This window comes from Salvia miltiorrhiza, chromosome 1 (assembly GCF_028751815.1).
Source record: "Salvia miltiorrhiza cultivar Shanhuang (shh) chromosome 1, IMPLAD_Smil_shh, whole genome shotgun sequence".
NCBI lineage: Eukaryota > Viridiplantae > Streptophyta > Magnoliopsida > Lamiales > Lamiaceae > Salvia > Salvia miltiorrhiza.
Window position 1 is genome coordinate 16560633 of NC_080387.1, and position 20775 is coordinate 16581407.

General features: G+C 39.1%; 1 protein-coding gene and 1 long non-coding RNA gene across 2 annotated transcripts; both read left to right on the forward strand.

Annotated features, from left to right (window-relative positions):
• Positions 1–8447: 8447 nt before the first annotated feature.
• On the forward strand, positions 8448–9909 carry LOC131006762 (uncharacterized). Its single transcript, XR_009095757.1, has 2 exons — positions 8448–9088; positions 9645–9909. It is a non-coding gene; the product is annotated as an uncharacterized LOC131006762 (long non-coding RNA).
• Positions 9910–15230: 5321 nt separating this feature from the next.
• Positions 15231–20509, forward strand: LOC130986809 (uncharacterized). The gene is made up of 3 exons (XM_057910371.1): positions 15231–15238; positions 19195–19688; positions 20245–20509. Exons 1-3 carry the CDS (start codon positions 15231–15233, stop codon positions 20292–20294), a joined length of 552 nt encoding a protein of 183 aa, XP_057766354.1. The 3' UTR covers positions 20295–20509.
• The last annotated feature ends 266 nt before the right edge of the window (positions 20510–20775 follow it).

A 20775-nucleotide genomic window follows, 5' to 3' on the forward strand; every position in this document is an offset into this window, starting at 1 on the left:
CCTACTTGCCCTTAATTATAAATCCTCCGTCCACGAAATAAACTCCTACTTGCCCTTAAATATTTGTCGACGAAATAAACTCCTACTCTGCTTTTTGGACAATTATACCCTCTCTTGCTTTTAAATTTACTACACTTTTATCTATTGGGCCCACTTTATTCCACCATTACTTATGTAATTAGTCTCCCCTAAACTAATTACTGTTATTGTTATTGTTATTGTTATTGTTATTATTATTGTTATTATTATTATTATTATTATTATTATTATTATTATTATTATTATTCCTATTATTATTGTTGTTGTTGTTATTGTTATTATTATTATTATTATTACTTATATTTTTATTGTTGTTGTTATTCTTCTTCTTCTTCTTCTTCTTCTTCTTCTTCTTCTTATTATTATTATTATTATTGTTATTATCCTTATTATTATTATCCTTATTATTTATTATTATTATTATTGTTATTATTATTATTGTTGTTGTTGTTGTTATTGTTTTAATTATTATTGTTATTATTGTTGTTGTTATTATTATTATTATTATTATTATTATTATTGTTTTAATTATTATTATTATTGTTATTATTATTATTCTTATTATTCTTATTCTTATTGTTATTATTATTATTATTATTATTATTATTATTATTATTATTATTCTTATTCTTCTTCTTCTTATTATTATTATTATTATTGTTGTTGTTGTTGTTGTTATTATTATTATTATTGTTATTATTGTTATTATTATTATTATCAAATTGCTAGTTAAAGATTAGTAAAAGCAATCACAATACATAAACACTACCCTTTTAGTCTTATATACCACCTTTACACCACCTTTTTCAGCTTTCTTAGTCTCCGTGCCGAACCTCAACTGAGAGTTTATTTCGTGGACGGAGGGAATACTAATGTACAAATACAACTGAGTTTCGTTACTACTTACTACCCAAATTTCTTACTAGTAATATTTATTTATATTTCATTTCTACTCCATTGACATAATGTAGCCCGTAATTTCATGGTTTGGTAACTTTGGTTAACATATCAATAATCAATTCAAATAAAAAAGGAAAAGAAAAAAAAAACTCTGGTTAACATATTATTACTCTTTAGAAAAACTTTGCTTAACATATTATTCCTCTTTTCTTTTAAAAAGTTCTCATGTGCATCCGAATGTACGATGCGGATGGTTTGGTTCGGACCGGTTTAATTGGGTTCAATTTTTTTTTTTTTACCCTGATCATTTTCGATCTATTCAAAATTATCATTTGCATGGATCAAAAGTGTCATTTGCATGCGTTAAAATGCTATTTGTAACACAAAAACTTCTATGCGCTCCATATAGGCTGTGAGCGCATGGTAGGCTCAATCCTCCATGCCCGGACCCGTCCTAGATCTGGGTCCATCGATCCAGCATATAGAAAAAGAATCATTGTTCATAGGAGTGCCCATCAGCTTGTCGACCCCTTTTTTGTCTTCTCTCTCTTTTCTCTAATCCCCTTATCTTTTCTCTCTGTACATGTTATTCGACAACCCCACGATGGAGCCTCTAGTGGCGAGGAACTACCTCTCGCGGTGGCGCACGATGGGACACAAGTATTTTTTTAGTCCCAAACCTTTGCCGCAATCCCATTCTCTCTCTATCTCTCTCTCTCTCTCTCTTTCTCTCTCTCTCTCTCTCTCTCTCTCTCTCCATCTCTCTGATTTCTTGTTGTCGACGGTGGAAATTGAAGCACCTGCGGTGGCGTCGCTGGTGGCGAGGACCTGCCTTTCGCCGTGGTGTGCGGCCGGGGACCCAATTGATTTTGGGTCCTAAACCATAGTCGTAAAGCCTAAATGGATAATCTAAACCCTAAATGAGAATCTAAACCATAAATGATAATCTAAACTCTAAATGTATAATCTAAACCCTACGAGGAAGTGTTCAAAATGGTCATATATAATTGTACTCATCTAAATAATATCAGCACACAGGTATATGACACTAATGGCACTAATATGACCATAAGTACCATTCGTATGGCACTAATATGGCCATAAGTATCATTCGTGCAGCACTGAGTATATGGCTCTAACGACTCTAATAATGCCATGTGCGCCTAACCCGCGCGCAAACCCGAATTCGACCCGAATTTGGTCCGCCTTAATTAAGGGCAAAATAGTCCTAAAACGTAAAAAAAATGACCAGATTGTGTCTTTTTACAATTAGTGGCCAAAAATTGTGTTTCCTTCTTCAAAATGGTCATGCAAGTATATTGCTTCTTAGGGGCCGTTTGATTTGCAGTTTATGATTGATTAGGATTAAAATTATCTTGAGAAATTAGTGTGGATTAGTGTGGATTTATATTATTTCATGGGTGTTTGATATCATGGCTACTTAATCCTATATTATGTTTGATATCCATAGGATTATGTTGGATTATATTATGTAATACCAAAACTATCCTCACATAATTTTAAAAATATCATGTGTGTCCACCATTACTTAGGCATTTGCATCGATATGCGTGAGAAAGGGTAGCAGAATTTTTATCCAACTTCTCAGTATTAAATTTATCCGAGGGGGGGTGGGCGAATTATTAGTATGGGTTAATCCCACAAAATAGCATGGAGAAGTAGGATTAAGTAGGAGTTGACCATATTAACTGCACATGATATCAAACATCACACTAATCTGTATTAATTTAATTTATCCTACCTATAAACCCATATCAAACGGGCTTTTACACTATTATGTAATATACATAACACTATTCTCAATATAAATAACATTGTCACTATATGTAAATGATACAATTCTTTATGTATTTATAGAAATGCCACTTTTATAAATAATAGTATTCGGTTATACAAATGACACATTTTTCCATGTAAATGACACTACTTATAAAAATGACATTATTATTATATCAAAATGATACTATATGACTTGTGAAATGACACTATATTTATATTCAAATGACACTATATGACTTGTGAATGACATTATATCACTTGTGAATGCTACTATTAATATATCAAATTAACACTATGTGCCTTATAAATGATACTTTTTTTTTATATAAATAACGCTATACTCTTATATAAATAACACTATTCGTTTATACAAATGACGCATTTTTTCATATATATAGCACTACTTATAAAAATGATACTATTATCATATCAAAATGATACTATATGACTTGTGAAATGACACTATTTTATATTCAAAACATTAAATGACACTACTTTTTTTTTCTTTGAGATCAATAATGGTTCCCCATTTCCCCTCTTAGTGATTCGAACCTCCGACCTATTGGTTGGAGGGGAAGCATCTTACTAAGTGAGTTGTGCTTTGTCATCAAATGACACTACTTATTCATTGGCGTTTTCAATATTATCCTGTGTTAATTCAAAACGTGAGTATCAATACTATGTTTTAATTAGAGGTGAGCATTCGGACAGTTCGATCTGAAACCGAACCAAACCCAAAAAAACCAAACCCAAATTATCTGCAAAATTTCAACCCAAACCAAACCGCTTGTAGGGTCAAACCCGAACCAAACCAAACGACAAATTTTCGATTCGATTCGGGTTAGCTGAAACCGTTTTATCAGTGCTTTATCCTCAAACTCAGACACACAACTGCAGCAAAGGGGCGAAGCTGGAGCGCCGCTGGGGTGTGAAGCTTGGGCGCTGGCGCCGCCGCGAAGGCGAATAGGCTTGAGAATGACGACAGGATGGGTGAGGATGGGCCGGGGGACGACGGTACAGGCAATGTTCGAGAATGGAAGCAAGAGGAGTGAGGCTGGGGAAGGAGCGATGGCTGGGCCGAAGCCGAGGGAGAGACTCCGGTAGGTGGCAGTATGCGGTGGAGTGGAGCAAGCGACACACAATGAGTGAAATTGAGATTTGAAATTGAGATGTGAAATTGAGATTTGAATTTGAGATTTGGAATTGAGATGTGAAATTGAGAATGAAAGTAATGAGAAAAGTGGCGCAAGGAAAATATTTATTTATTTACCTTTCAAGATTTTTTCCTAGATTTTTGGCGGATGGCGCTTCTTCTCCGTTCTCTCTCTCGCTCGCTATGTCTTTACCGCCGCTAGGTAGGGTTTCTACTGGGTTTTGGTCGGCCGGCTAATGGTTTCCTCCGGCCGGCGCTCTCGTCCACAATTTTTCCAATGGCTACGACAGGTTTTCCACATATCTCCTCTAATTTTTCTCGACGACAACCTTCGACTGCTGCGACTTCTTTCTCTTCCGGTATCTCTGATCGTTCTCCTTCGGCTATTTCTGGTTTAGATGTCTTCTTATTTCCAAAATCAACAAACTTTGGTATACAACAGCACTCACCTGTTATGAGGCCGCAAGGTTTTGATTCCGATGACTCCTCCGGTGTCACTTTAACCTCAAAAATCTTATTCCCGGAAACAAGGGTCTCGTTGTGTCGCAGCCCGATATAGCCAGTGATAGCGTATACCAAGTATCGTACGACTAATAAAAGTAATAGTGAAAGAAATGGAATTTCATCTTGTATTAGCGGAAGCATTTGCAAACTTTACTCATTTCCGAGAAAGATTTTAAGACCAAAATAATACATGTTTGGGTAAAACATAATTAAGCAATTGGAAGCTTAGCAAGGGTTTGAACAGTATTTTCCCTTATGGGATATTACAGACATAAGCAAATTAAATAAAGAGTTTCATCAGAGTTATGCAGCGAGATACGTTACTATATGTGTGAAGACATATAGTAGGGAGTTCAATTACTTATAGAGTCAAAGCGTATAAAGATAAATATGAGACATAGGAAAGACACAGCCAACTGACAGTTCCAACAGCCTTCACACATCCTCGCGCCTAGCCAGACCTGCACATTTAGAAATACATGCAGGGCTGAGTACCAAAAAGCACTCAGTGGACTCATGCCGGAAATAATTGAAATGTTGCTCTTAGAGCTATATGTCAATCTTGCCCTTTTCAATGCATCAACAGGATTTAGTGAGATTAAAAATACATGTTCATATTGTTCTGTCATAAACTCATTTGCATCATCATAATAATATCATTAGTCTGCAGACAATATATTCAGGGTATGTGCCAACTATGACAACTCATATAACATATATATACTAGGTGAAGAGAAGGAGGCCTCCTTCAAATCACAGTGACCGGCCGACTAGAGACGGCTCACGATCACCTCTGCGCACAAAACCTTTACTGTCATATAAATCAGTTAAAGGCCGATATCTTGCATTATGATCATAGTCATGTCTTTCATAGAGGCAACATACCACATCTTATTCTCATCAATAATAAATATGGCAAGTTGACAATTTTCATAATACTCATCAATAATACTTCAACATGCTTCATTTTCATAAGATTTTGCATTTGAACTCATTATCATGGTAGCTTGCCATAATAGAGTTAGAATAAAGCCCACCTGTCTCAAGGGTCGATGACGTAAAGCTTAGAGTCGTACTAACGCCGGCCGTCACTCGAACCTTTGGTGACGCACGTGGTTTAGATTGCCATGTGACAAAATAAACTCTAGTTAGAAATTCATCTAACTAATATCTAATACTTATACTTTCATCATATGCTTAATCTCATCTTATAACTTCTCTACTATTTACCCAATTGGACCTCCCAATTTAATTGGATATCTTATCCAATTAATGATACGATCCTTGCCGACCAATCGAACACCACGCAAACGGAAGACTTGAAAAACGAACAGAAGTTGTAATCCCAAAACCTCTTAATCTAACCCACGGAATGATTTAGGCGAACGAATCCCTAAACCCCAACGTGAAGTTGACGCAGCAACTCGGGGACGCTGAATGACACCCGACGAGAGTTGGTTGACTCGCCGTTACGTCGATAATTGAATTCGTCTTGGAATAATCAAGAGGAATTCGGAATTCTCAAGAGAGAAATAAAAACTCACAAGTTTATTGATAAAAGTAGGCTGCCTTTCGTCCATCACATAGAGGCCTATTTATAGGCAAAACTTAAACCTAATCTATTAAGGAAACAACTTGACTAAGAAGCAAAGAAACCCTAATTTCGAAAATCACAAGACATCCAAACAAGGCCCTTGTTTTCGAACTAATAAATACTGAAAACTAAAAGATTAAATTCGAAATTAATAATATGCCTTCCACATAAATAAAAGTCTTCAATCTTGGACCCATTCGCAGCTAACAAGAGTAATCAAAAGTGCGCTGTCCAAATCGTCAATTCTTCTATCTCCAATTGGTTTCTTCATCAACTCTTGATTCCAAATCTCTTGGACTAACACCATCAAACTCTCCTTAAACTTCTTGGCTCGGGCTCTTGTGACTGGACCAACAGGCACGTGCACTGGATCTTGTACTAACGAACCTTGGGCTGCATCAATTAAAATACTCTCAATCCTAGGTAAATCGCATTCATAAAAATCACATAGTCATTCATACTTCAAATTAATAAATTATTCCACATAATACATTTTCACCATTTATCACAATAGTCAAACGACTTGAAAATCATTCTATGAAACTTGAACTCTTTTACCCTTGTAAGTAAATTCTCAATATTCATGTAAGCTATGGAATATATATATATATATATATATATATATATATATATATATATATATATATATATATAGGGGCGCGCTTCAGTGAGACCCCCTATTTTTCGTGTAACATGAGTACAATGAATAAGACTGTCACGACCGCACTTGCTAAGGATAGCAAATTCGGGGAAACCGCGACTAAGGGAGGGGAATTAGGAGCGGGATTAGAAAAGGGCATATTCGGTTTCTTGATGACTCGACTTGTATAAGGAAAACAATTGAAATTAACTAGAATTTAACGAAGGTCAAAAGGAACCGTACATAATATTATCCAAAAGAGGTACTCAACGAGTTTGAGTACATTATTAAATAATACATATTGTTTGACATAATATCTTAACATAATCAGTGTTCGCAGCGGAATAACAATTTGAGTATATGTATGAAGACATATACTCTACTCTGAGGTAATCATCCTAGTTTGACAAAGCTCCGCTTGCACACTACATCCTCGATCACCGCTCAACCTGCACATTTAAAAATACATGCAGGGCTAAGTACAAAAGTACTTAGTGGACACTTGCCGAAATTTACATACATGCATAATATTTTATTGTCATGCCTTTCAACAGTAGTAAGATACGAGGGTTTTCCTTTAAAGACTCGTATTTACCAAACATAATATCATTTCTTTCATCAATAACCCGCGCAGGTATTTTATATCATTAATCACCATATCAGTAACTCGTGCCGAGAGGGAGGCCTCCCTCTACGGACACTATGATCGGCCAACCCGCTAGATGACTCACGATCACAAGGTGTACACTAATTCCGAAGGGATTTGCGGTCCCATCCAGAATCCGAATTCGATTAACATCAGATAGGCAATTAATAATAAAACATAAAGCATTTAGGCATTGACAATATCATTTAAATTCATAAGCATAAAGTCTTAACAATTCTAATATATAATTTTAGTTTATACGTAGAAAGCCTACCTGGATAGCAGACTCACGATTTAGCTCTAACTCTGGTGCTTGACCTTTAATCCGAGAAAATAAAATAAGATTCTAATTCTCGAAAAATCTCAATAAATGAGGATGCGTGAAATGATTATGCATGACTCATATTCCTTTAATTAAATTATGAGATGTTAATCCTATTTAAGGAATTAAAGCTCGTCTTATGAGGTCGGATTATTAATCTTTAATAATCTACTCATCTTAAAATAATCTAATTCACTTACTAATTAATAATTAGTAAGTCTTAAAATCTTCTCTAATTAAATTTAATAGAATAATTATGACGACCCAATTAAAATAAAAATAATCAAGGCCCAAAAGGAATTTAATTCGAGCCCAAAAGAATAAATTCGAAGCCCAGTGCATTAATAATATTAGGCCCAACATCAATTAATTTCTAGAGCCCAACAAATGAGGCCCAAGATAATAAAATCATGAAGCCCAATAAGTGAGCCCATCATCATCCTTTAAAAATTAGTAAATTTTAATATTAATCACTAATTAAAATAATTAGGATTAATAAAGAAGCCTAAAATAATAATTCTTATTGGGTTAAATAAATAAATTTCATTGGACTTAATCAATTAAAATAGTAGGAGTTCAATTAATAAAAATAATAAATCCATTATTAACAATTAATAGAAGCCCAATCAAAATAAATAATAAGAGCCCATTTATAAAAATAATAGAGTCCAAACAATATATATATTAGCCCAATGGAAATAAAATAAGCAAAGCCCAATTGAATTAATATCCGGCCCAACAAATAAACTGAACCAGGCCCAATTTGTCGGCCCAAATCCGGCCCAAACTCCAAACTTCCTTTTTCCCCTTTCTTTTAGAATCATACACGCACACACACACTTTATTATTTATCTCTCTCTCTCTTATCAGTCACCACCAAACACTCACACCCACTATCTCTTTTAATCATCAAATCTCTCTATCTTTATTAAAGTATAACATTCTTTCTCTTTTTTTTTTTTATAAAGCAGAACCCACTTTATCTTAATATTCAAGACTGCATCTCTCTCAAGAAAGGAATGCTGCATCTCTCTCTTTCTCACAATTAAAAACGTTGCTCACAACTCTCTCTCTCTCTCGCTCGATTCCGGCCATCCCCTCCCCGCGTCCTGGCCGTTCCGGTCGCCAGCGAGGCCGCCGCGTGGAGCTGCTGCCGCTGACTGCTCGTGGAGCACCAAGGCGAGCTCCTCGCCTGAAACCGTCGACTGCTGCTGTTCACGGAGTCGCGCCGACCGCTGCTGTTCATGGAGTCGCGCCGTCCGCTGCTGTTCATGGAGTCGCCGCTGGCTGGTCTGCTTCGCCGGAGTCGCGGCCTGGAGTTGCTGCAGGCTCGTCCGGTGGTCAGTGGCTCGCTGGAGGAGCGCCGCCGCCGACCGCTGCTGTTGGCAGCAAGAGCCCGGCAGCCGCCTCTCCCGGAGCCGCCGTCGCCGTGAGTCGCAGAGCTCCGACAATCCACCATCCTTTCTCTCTCGTTTTATCACTCACGATAGGTTCGTAAATTTGAATAATTTTCAGAAAATTCAACTTTGTATAAAGACTTGATTTTGGAATGAAAACTTGGTTTTCTGTATTCTTATTTTTACAACATATCATAGCTCATTATGTATCACAGAAACGAATGGTTTGCTATATTTGCTATGTCCATTTATGCATATGTAGGTTCTCTACCATTCTGTATTCCTAATTAAACCGAAGCGTGCAAATGAGATAGTGAATACCTTGAAAGTTTTGTTTGTTGGTTGTTGTTGCTGAGTTATATATGGTGATCTTGTTTCGTCTAAAATTCTTTGCAGCTGCTAAGGATTTTAGGTAAGTGAGGATGCCTTTTATAGGGAGTAAATACTGAAGCTGCTAGTGTGAAAAATATGGTGAATAGTGCGGCTAAGTTTAGGCGTGGTTGAAGAATTCAATGAGATTATATTTGCTGCTGACAAATTAGATTTGTCTGTTGAATACTTGAGATTTTGGTTGAAGAATTAATGAGATTAGATTTGTTTGTTGAAAACTGAAACCAAATGAAGGTGTTCGGGTGTGAAAATTTTGCAGATATGCTGCTGGAGCTGGAGTCAAAAAAAAAAATGTCAATAGATGGCTGAGCATGCTTGAGCATGCTTAAAGGATATCTGCAGATTTTCTTCACACACATACACTATTCCATTTTTTTTTTAATGTTGGTAGATAGATAGAAAAATAGGGGTTTGTAAAGTGAAGTATAAACAGAAGCAATAATTCTTGTCTTGGAATTTCTATATCTGTAATATTGTATTGCATCTTTTTTTTTAAATAAAATCCAACTACCGGGTTTTGTTAATATCGCGTGTTTATAAAACTACTCGATATCTGCTTCCTTTCTTAGCTAGAATAAATTCTAAATTAAATCCGTAGATTTAATTCTTCATAAACCGGAATAAATTCACGACTCAAGAAATAATAATAAAAATAGAAAAATAATTCTATTGTGATTAATAAATAACGTGACTTAACTAAGTCAGTTATGAATCTGAAATAAATAATTATTGGCTTACTCAATAATTCTCATCGCGGTTTTATTTACGCGAAGCTACTGACTTGGTAATAAAATAATAATCCTGCTTAATTGAATATAATCCAAGGTCATAAGCTGAATTTAAATCATAAATAATTACTGGGCTTGATTTACTGAAAGATGAAATAATAATATCATATTACTGGATTTAAAAATATAATAAAAGAGCGGGTTGTTACATACTACCCCTCTTAACAAAAATTTCGTCCCGAAATTTGTATACCTATGTGAAAAGTTCTGGGTATTTTTCTTTCATTTGGTCCTCAAGTTCCCACGTTGCTTCTTCCGGTCCATGGTGTCTCCACAGTATTTTGACTGACGCGATCGATTTATTCCTTAACTCTTGCACCTTTCGGTCCAAAATGGCTTCAGGTTTTTCCTCGTACGTCAAGTCTGGGTTAAGAATCATTTCATCTTGGTGAATCACGTGTTTGGGGTCAAACACGTACCGTCTCAGCTGTGACACGTGGAACACATTGTGGACGTTTCCAAAGCTAGGTGGCAGTGCCAACCTATACGCTACGGGACCTATTCTTTCAAGGATCTCATAAGGTCCTACAAAACGGGGTCTCAACTTACCCTTAACACCGAATCTAACGATCCCTTTCGAGGGTGATATTTTAAGGAAAACCTTGTCTCCAATCTGAAATTGTAGTTCAGTTCGTCGGGTATCAGCATAAGACTTCTGTCTGTCCTGGGCCTCTTTAATTCTTGCTCTAATCTGGCGGATGGTCTCAATCATCTCGCTTACTGCATCTGGCCCAAGGATCTTTCTTTCACCCACTTCATCCCAGTAAAGTGGTGATCTACACTTCCTTCCATACAGCGCTTCATAAGGTGCCATATCAATGGTTGCCTGGTAACTATTGTTGTAGGCGAATTCGATTAACGGCAGCACTGATTCCCAACTTCCTCCTCGGTCTAGCACCACTGTCCTCAACATATCTTCAAGGGTCTGAATTGTCCTTTCTGATTGTCCATCTGTTTGAGGGTGAAAGGCGGTGCTAAAATTTAATCTCGTTCCCAACTCTTTCTGTAAACTGATCCAAAATCTAGAAGTAAATTTTGAATCTCTATCTGAAGTAATGGATATTGGTATTCCATGTAGCCGTACAATCTCACGAATGTACAGTTGGGCTAGTTTCTCCGATCCATGGGTAATTGGAATCGGTATAAAATGAGCGCTCTTCGTGAGACGGTCTACTATTACCCAAATAGCTGTGTTGCCCCTATTTGTCTTGGGTAAACCCGTCACGAAATCCATCGCTATGTGCTCCCACTTCCATTCTGGGATTTCCAATGGCTGTAATTTCCCATATGGTCGTTGATGTAAAGCTTTCACTTGCTGGCATGCAAGGCAACGCTCTACAAACGAGGCTATATCTCGTTTCATCCCGTCCCACCAAAACTTCTGTTTTAGATCTTGGTACATTTTGGTACTTCCGGGATGAGCGGTATAGGGCGTGTCATGAGCTTCACTCATGATCTCGTTTCTGAGTTCCTCGTTATGGGGAACACACAATCTTCCTTCAAAAAGAACTGCGTTATCCGTTGCCTCTTGGTAGCCTCCTGGCGTGCCTGTTCGGATCTTGAGACGAACTTTTTCCAAGCTCTCATCCGCTCTCTGGGCACTGACGATCCTTTCTCTGAGGTCTGGGACGGCTACTAGAGTTGCAATAATTGCTCTTGTCGTTGCCGGTGGCTGAACCACTTCTATCTTCAATTTGTCAAAATCCCTTACAAGCGTGTCTTCTTGAGTGAGAAGAAGTCCTAACTCGGATTGAGTTTTACGACTTAAAGCATCAGCTACTACATTAGCTTTTCCCGGGTGGTAGTTGATACCGCAGTCGTAATCCTTCACGAGCTCGAGCCATCTCCTCTGTCTCATATTCAAGTCTTTCTGCTCGAAAAAGTACTTAAGGCTTTTGTGATCAGTGAAGATTTCACATCTAACTCCGTATAGATGGTGTCTCCAAATTTTCAAAGCATGCACAATTGCTGCCAGTTCCAGATCATGAGTAGGGTAGTTCAATTCATGTGGCCTTAGTTGTCGCGAGGCGTAGGCGATGACCTTTCCTTCTTGCATCAACACACAACCTAGCCCATTTTTGGACGCGTCCGTGAAGATCACGTATTCTTTATCGGCTGCTGGAACTGCTAGCACTGGTGCAGTTGTCAATTTCTTCTTCAGCTCTTGGAAGCTGGCTTCACACTCTTCGTTCCATTTATACTTGATTCCTTTGCGAAGTAATTGTGTCATTGGTCTTGCTATTTTAGAGAATCCTTCGATGAATCTCCGGTAGTATCCCGCCAAACCTAAGAAACTTCGGATTTCATTAGGTGTGGTTGGTGATTTCCACTCGCGCACTGCTTGCACCTTGGCGGGGTCCACCTTGATTCCATCTGCTGATACGATGTGCCCTAGAAACATTACTTCTTTCAACCAAAATTCGCACTTGCTGAATTTGGCGAACAACTTCTCCGTCTTTAATGTCTCCAGGATGATTCTCAAATGATTTTCATGCTCTTGTTCATTCTTAGAATAGATGAGGATATCATCTATAAATACTAAGACAAATTTGTCTAAGTATGGATGGAAAACTCGATTCATGAGGTCCATGAATACTGCCGGTGCATTGGTTAGACCAAATGGCATGACAATGAATTCATAGTGACCATATCTTGTGCGGAAAGCGGTCTTAGATATATCATCTGGTCTGATCTTCAGTTGATGATAACCAGACCTTAAATCTATTTTTGAGAATACACTGGCTCCTTTGAGTTGATCGAACAAATCATCTATCCTTGGAAGAGGGTATTTGTTTTTAAGCGTCAGTTTGTTCAACTCTCGATAATCAATGCACATTCTCATGGTTCCATCTTTCTTCTTGACAAAGAGTACAGGCGCTCCCCAAGGCGAGACACTGGGTCTGATGAAACCCAAGTCCAAGAGTTCCTGTAGTTGCACCTTCAATTCTTGTAGTTCCTTTGGGGCCATCCTGTACGGTGCCTTTGATACTGGGGCAGATCCAGGTTCTAGATCAATGGTGAAATCTAGTTGCCTGTCTGGAGGTAGTCCTGGCAATATTTCAGGAAAAACTTCTGGAAAGTCTCGTACTATTGCCACATCTTCCACCTTCTTGTCTTCACTAGCTTCCCCGTTTAGGTAGACGAGATAAGCTGTGCTTCCTTCCTTCATCATCTCTTTTCTGGCTTGTAATGCGGATATCACTGGTACTCTTTTCTTCATACCTATGCCGTGAAATTCCGTCGGTTCCTTTCCAGGTGGTCGAATAGAAATTTTTCGTTCACTACAAAGGATGGTGGCGTGATTCTCAGCTAGCCAGTCCATTCCTAAGATTATATCTACATCCCACATAAGCAGAATATTAAGATTGTTCGCTACCATCTTAAGTTCTCCTATTTCAAATTCTACGTTCGAGCAAACATGTGTGGTGGTAGATCTTCCTCCTGAAGGTGTAGTGATTCTTAAGGCACACTTAGCTCGTTCTGATTCGATTTCTAAGGTATCTACGCAAGGGGCAGATATAAAAGAATGCGAGGCACCAGTATCGAACAGAATCATTATGGAAAAACCTTTAAGCTTGCCCATACCTGCCAGGTTTCCCTGGTTTTTCTCGGGCTGGTTTTGGGTGAGAGCAAAGGCTCTTGCCTGCTGCGGCAATGGTTGCTGCCGCCTCTGTTGCTGTTGGCGCTGTTGGTGCTTGTGTTGGTATTGCTGCTGGTATGGCTGTTGTTGGCGGGGCTGGTATTGGTATTGCTGCTGGTATGGCTGTTGTTGGCGGGGCTGGTGTTGCCCTTGAACTGCTTGCAGGGGCTGGGCATAAGTGGCCCTGATTGCCGCGCCCTGCTGTTTGTTGGGGCATTGTGAGGAGTAGTGGCCCTTCTGGCCACACGTGTAGCAACTGTCAGTTCCAGCCTTACAGACACCACGATGTGGTTTATGGCATTTTGGACAAAGGGGAACTTCATTTTGTCTTTGGCTGCCTCCAGCCGGGGCAGGACCCTGTTGCTTCCCTTGTCCTTGTTGCTGATATTGTCCAAACGGCGCATTTCCTTGCCATGGCCTCTTGTTAGTCTGGTTTTCATTTCCTCTATGGTCGTTCCAGTTGCGCTTCCCTTTAAAGTTCTGAGGGCGTGCAGGTGGGTTGGCTGGCGCTGAGGTCTGTGGCGGAGCCAACCTTTCTACTGGCATCGCAGCTTCGATGTCCAGTGCCCTGTTCAAAGACTCAGTGTATGAGAGTCCACCATGACTAGCTAGAGTCATCCGAATCTCGTGCCTCAGACCGGCACAAAATTTCTCCGCCATTTTCTCATCAGTATCCACCTGTTGTGGAGCATAACGCGATAGATCGCAGAACTCTCTGTCATACTCTGTCACCGTCTTCTTCCCTTGTTTCAGGCTATAGAACTCAGCCTCCTTCTTCTTTCTGTAGCTTTTGGGAATATACTTATCATATAATCCCGTCTTAAAGTCTTCCCAAGTGTATGCTGCCCATTGTTCGGGAGTCAGAGTCTTTCGGCGGGCTTCCCACCAAAAGTCAGCCGATCCGGCTAGTTGGAAAGACATACACGAGAGTCGCTCCTCTTCTGTGCAGTGTAGGAAAGTGAAGATACGCTCCAAGGCGCGTATCCAAGCTTCGGCCTCGGCTGGGTCGCCTGTCCCAGTGAATGTGGGCGGATTCTGTCGAAGAAACAGTTCTTCAGTCCTTCTAGCAGGGGGTGGAGGGGGTGGGGTAGGTTCCCTATCGTTTCGCCGCCCTTCAGGTATTTCATCGCGATTTCCATCATTGTTAACGTTTCTCCTAGGGGGGCGACCTCGTTTAGGCGGCATTCTGCAAATTACAAACACCCTTTTTAATACATTCTATACAGGAATCTCTAAGGCAATTAATAAAGAATTGTTTGTCAAATTTAACTTATCATAACTCCAAAACTAAGATATTAACAGGAACCGTTGCATACACAAGTCACATTATTCAAAGTTACTACATTCTTAACTGACTTGTGAAGAATAAAACCCGTAGAGAAACATAAAACATATACGAGATCATCGCAGAAAGCCCATGCTAGGGTCATTTATATCTCATGGAAAATTTTCTCATCGAGGGCTTTTACATTGTCAACCCAAAAATGTAAGTAAAGTCTATCTAGTACTCCCTATGATGTATCGGCTTACTAGTTAAGCAATCACAAAAGGGTTTTTATTTACGGAACGTCCTAGAGACCAACATTTCCGTACTAATGCTAGCTAGAAACAACATAAATAAAATCATAGTCATTGGAACGAATCATCGTTTCCGGAGTACATTCACAAGCTAAAACTATCAAATTTGTGAACTCTGAGTCGCGGTACGACTGTTCCTTGGTGACGCCAGGGGGTCCTCTTCTGGATCCTCCTCGGGGTCCTCCTCCTCATCCTTCTCGGGGTCCTCCTCCTCATCCTCGCCCGGCTCCCAGCTGGGCAACGGAGTCTCTCCCTGGCCCTCGCCTGTCTCCTGCATGATCTGGGCTGAGCGGAAGATATCGTCCACAATCTCACGGATCGGATCGTCTCTGGTGCTGATCCTGGCCGTGGCACGAGGCTTGATTGGAGCTGGAGTTGGCACGGGCTTGGGACGAGTAATTCTCATCGTACCATACTGTGCTGTATCGTCATCCTCCTGCATAGGGTATTTGCCCCTATCTAGAAACTCCCTCATGTTGGCCATGACCCTGTCGACATTTGCCATGGCAGCCTCAAACCTTGCGTCTATCGTAGGTATCAGTGGTGGTGGAGTAGCAGTAGCTCGGATCACTGAGTCAGGGGGCGATGGGAAATCCCTTCGAGCCCGTGGACGAGAAGGGCCTGCCTCGTCATCGTGCCTACCACGGCGCCCTAGAACTGAGGCACGTGGTGGAGAATCTCGTGGCAAGGCCATCGGAGACTCAGGGGCAGTAGCGGGTGTCTCCGCTGGCAAAGGCGTCCCCACTTGTACGTAGTCTCCCGGAAGGATGTAGGGCCCTAGAGGAGCACGGCCCCACAAAGTGAAACAGATCTGAAGCTCTGCAATAAAGCTAGGGAAGTCTCCCATGAGGTCGTGGTAATCTTCTCGGCGAAAGATGTAGTGGGCAGAAATCTGTCTAGCCCATCCCTGCCACTCGGAAGGTAACAGTAAGATCAACCTCTGGATACCGTCATACCCTGATACTCCATGTGCACTCGCCTCGACCCAGTGTCTGTGAAAACCTGCGAGGAACTGTCCGAGGTTATCCCCGTGACATGGAGCATAGGTGCGGTAGGACCGCTCGACTTCCTCTGGACTAGCCCATGGGGGCAGTGGTCGTCGTCGGGTGAAAACAGTTCTCGCCATCTAACAAAGGAAATTCTATCGTCAAAAGTAGCACACGACAAGTAACTTAAGGCGATAAGGTTCTAAATATCTAAAATCGGAAAACAAGTTCGGTTCAATAACCATAACGTGCAAAAACACCTCATCATCTAAATCTAGCATTTACACAAGTCATACAGGTTCTTAATACTTAATTACAGATTACCTAATTCGACTATCATATAGTTCTAGTGTCGTTGTTTACCGAACTTAGGGCTTGTTATGTGATGATGATATTTCTTAAATCTAGCAACGAGCACTAAAAGTTTCAACAAAATAAGTTCAAAAGGCCAAGCTAATTCGAGATCTCATCGTAGAAAAACACTCGAATATTTAAGCTATGCCCATGCCATCAACGTACTATTGGTGTTCGTTACGCTGCTCAATCTTCATGCTCGTGGTTTCATCATGCGACCCTTCGTGTAATTCTTCTTTCTCTATTTCGACCGTCATTGTCGATGTCATCGTAACATGAAGAAAAAGTTAAGGCATCTCCCTAAGTTCTCTTCTATGTTCCGTCGTGAGAGTGAGCATATATAACTTAACAGTTCTAAGTTCTTGTGATTCATACCATAGTCATACTTATTCATGCTTCATACATTTCAAGAAATTAACTTAATTAAAACTTGAAAGTACTTACCATAACCTCCGTTGAGCGTGACGAGATGTAGTGCCAAGCTTTTGTCAACTAGTTCAAAGTGTATTTACTTACTTAATCTAGACTCAACTGAGTAGTACTCAGAGCAAAAGAAATGCTCTGATACCATTCTGTCACGACCGCACTTGCTAAGGATAGCAAATTCGGGGAAACCGCGACTAAGGGAGGGGAATTAGGAGCGGGATTAGAAAAGGGCATATTCGGTTTCTTGATGACTCGACTTGTATAAGGAAAACAATTGAAATTAACTAGAATTTAACGAAGGTCAAAAGGAACCGTACATAATATTATCCAAAAGAGGTACTCAACGAGTTTGAGTACATTATTAAATAATACATATTGTTTGACATAATATCTTAACATAATCAGTGTTCGCAGCGGAATAACAATTTGAGTATATGTATGAAGACATATACTCTACTCTGAGGTAATCATCCTAGTTTGACAAAGCTCCGCTTGCACACTACATCCTCGATCACCGCTCAACCTGCACATTTAAAAATACATGCAGGGCTAAGTACAAAAGTACTTAGTGGACACTTGCCGAAATTTACATACATGCATAATATTTTATTGTCATGCCTTTCAACAGTAGTAAGATACGAGGGTTTTCCTTTAAAGACTCGTATTTACCAAACATAATATCATTTCTTTCATCAATAACCCGCGCAGGTATTTTATATCATTAATCACCATATCAGTAACTCGTGCCGAGAGGGAGGCCTCCCTCTACGGACACTATGATCGGCCAACCCGCTAGATGACTCACGATCACAAGGTGTACACTAATTCCGAAGGGATTTGCGGTCCCATCCAGAATCCGAATTCGATTAACATCAGATAGGCAATTAATAATAAAACATAAAGCATTTAGGCATTGACAATATCATTTAAATTCATAAGCATAAAGTCTTAACAATTCTAATATATAATTTTAGTTTATACGTAGAAAGCCTACCTGGATAGCAGACTCACGATTTAGCTCTAACTCTGGTGCTTGACCTTTAATCCGAGAAAATAAAATAAGATTCTAATTCTCGAAAAATCTCAATAAATGAGGATGCGTGAAATGATTATGCATGACTCATATTCCTTTAATTAAATTATGAGATGTTAATCCTATTTAAGGAATTAAAGCTCGTCTTATGAGGTCGGATTATTAATCTTTAATAATCTACTCATCTTAAAATAATCTAATTCACTTACTAATTAATAATTAGTAAGTCTTAAAATCTTCTCTAATTAAATTTAATAGAATAATTATGACGACCCAATTAAAATAAAAATAATCAAGGCCCAAAAGGAATTTAATTCGAGCCCAAAAGAATAAATTCGAAGCCCAGTGCATTAATAATATTAGGCCCAACATCAATTAATTTCTAGAGCCCAACAAATGAGGCCCAAGATAATAAAATCATGAAGCCCAATAAGTGAGCCCATCATCATCCTTTAAAAATTAGTAAATTTTAATATTAATCACTAATTAAAATAATTAGGATTAATAAAGAAGCCTAAAATAATAATTCTTATTGGGTTAAATAAATAAATTTCATTGGACTTAATCAATTAAAATAGTAGGAGTTCAATTAATAAAAATAATAAATCCATTATTAACAATTAATAGAAGCCCAATCAAAATAAATAATAAGAGCCCATTTATAAAAATAATAGAGTCCAAACAATATATATATTAGCCCAATGGAAATAAAATAAGCAAAGCCCAATTGAATTAATATCCGGCCCAACAAATAAACTGAACCAGGCCCAATTTGTCGGCCCAAATCCGGCCCAAACTCCAAACTTCCTTTTTCCCCTTTCTTTTAGAATCATACACGCACACACACACTTTATTATTTATCTCTCTCTCTCTTATCAGTCACCACCAAACACTCACACCCACTATCTCTTTTAATCATCAAATCTCTCTATCTTTATTAAAGTATAACATTCTTTCTCTTTTTTTTTTTATAAAGCAGAACCCACTTTATCTTAATATTCAAGACTGCATCTCTCTCAAGAAAGGAATGCTGCATCTCTCTCTTTCTCACAATTAAAAACGTTGCTCACAACTCTCTCTCTCTCTCGCTCGATTCCGGCCATCCCCTCCCCGCGTCCTGGCCGTTCCGGTCGCCAGCGAGGCCGCCGCGTGGAGCTGCTGCCGCTGACTGCTCGTGGAGCACCAAGGCGAGCTCCTCGCCTGAAACCGTCGACTGCTGCTGTTCACGGAGTCGCGCCGACCGCTGCTGTTCATGGAGTCGCGCCGTCCGCTGCTGTTCATGGAGTCGCCGCTGGCTGGTCTGCTTCGCCGGAGTCGCGGCCTGGAGTTGCTGCAGGCTCGTCCGGTGGTCAGTGGCTCGCTGGAGGAGCGCCGCCGCCGACCGCTGCTGTTGGCAGCAAGAGCCCGGCAGCCGCCTCTCCCGGAGCCGCCGTCGCCGTGAGTCGCAGAGCTCCGACAATCCACCATCCTTTCTCTCTCGTTTTATCACTCACGATAGGTTCGTAAATTTGAATAATTTTCAGAAAATTCAACTTTGTATAAAGACTTGATTTTGGAATGAAAACTTGGTTTTCTGTATTCTTATTTTTACAACATATCATAGCTCATTATGTATCACAGAAACGAATGGTTTGCTATATTTGCTATGTCCATTTATGCATATGTAGGTTCTCTACCATTCTGTATTCCTAATTAAACCGAAGCGTGCAAATGAGATAGTGAATACCTTGAAAGTTTTGTTTGTTGGTTGTTGTTGCTGAGTTATATATGGTGATCTTGTTTCGTCTAAAATTCTTTGCAGCTGCTAAGGATTTTAGGTAAGTGAGGATGCCTTTTATAGGGAGTAAATACTGAAGCTGCTAGTGTGAAAAATATGGTGAATAGTGCGGCTAAGTTTAGGCGTGGTTGAAGAATTCAATGAGATTATATTTGCTGCTGACAAATTAGATTTGTCTGTTGAATACTTGAGATTTTGGTTGAAGAATTAATGAGATTAGATTTGTTTGTTGAAAACTGAAACCAAATGAAGGTGTTCGGGTGTGAAAATTTTGCAGATATGCTGCTGGAGCTGGAGTCAAAAAAAAAAATGTCAATAGATGGCTGAGCATGCTTGAGCATGCTTAAAGGATATCTGCAGATTTTCTTCACACACATACACTATTCCATTTTTTTTTTAATGTTGGTAGATAGATAGAAAAATAGGGGTTTGTAAAGTGAAGTATAAACAGAAGCAATAATTCTTGTCTTGGAATTTCTATATCTGTAATATTGTATTGCATTTTTTTTTTTAAATAAAATCCAACTACCGGGTTTTGTTAATATCGCGTGTTTATAAAACTACTCGATATCTGCTTCCTTTCTTAGCTAGAATAAATTCTAAATTAAATCCGTAGATTTAATTCTTCATAAACCGGAATAAATTCACGACTCAAGAAATAATAATAAAATAGAAAAATAATTCTATTGTGATTAATAAATAACGTGACTTAACTAAGTCAGTTATGAATCTGAAATAAATAATTATTGGCTTACTCAATAATTCTCATCGCGGTTTTATTTACGCGAAGCTACTGACTTGGTAATAA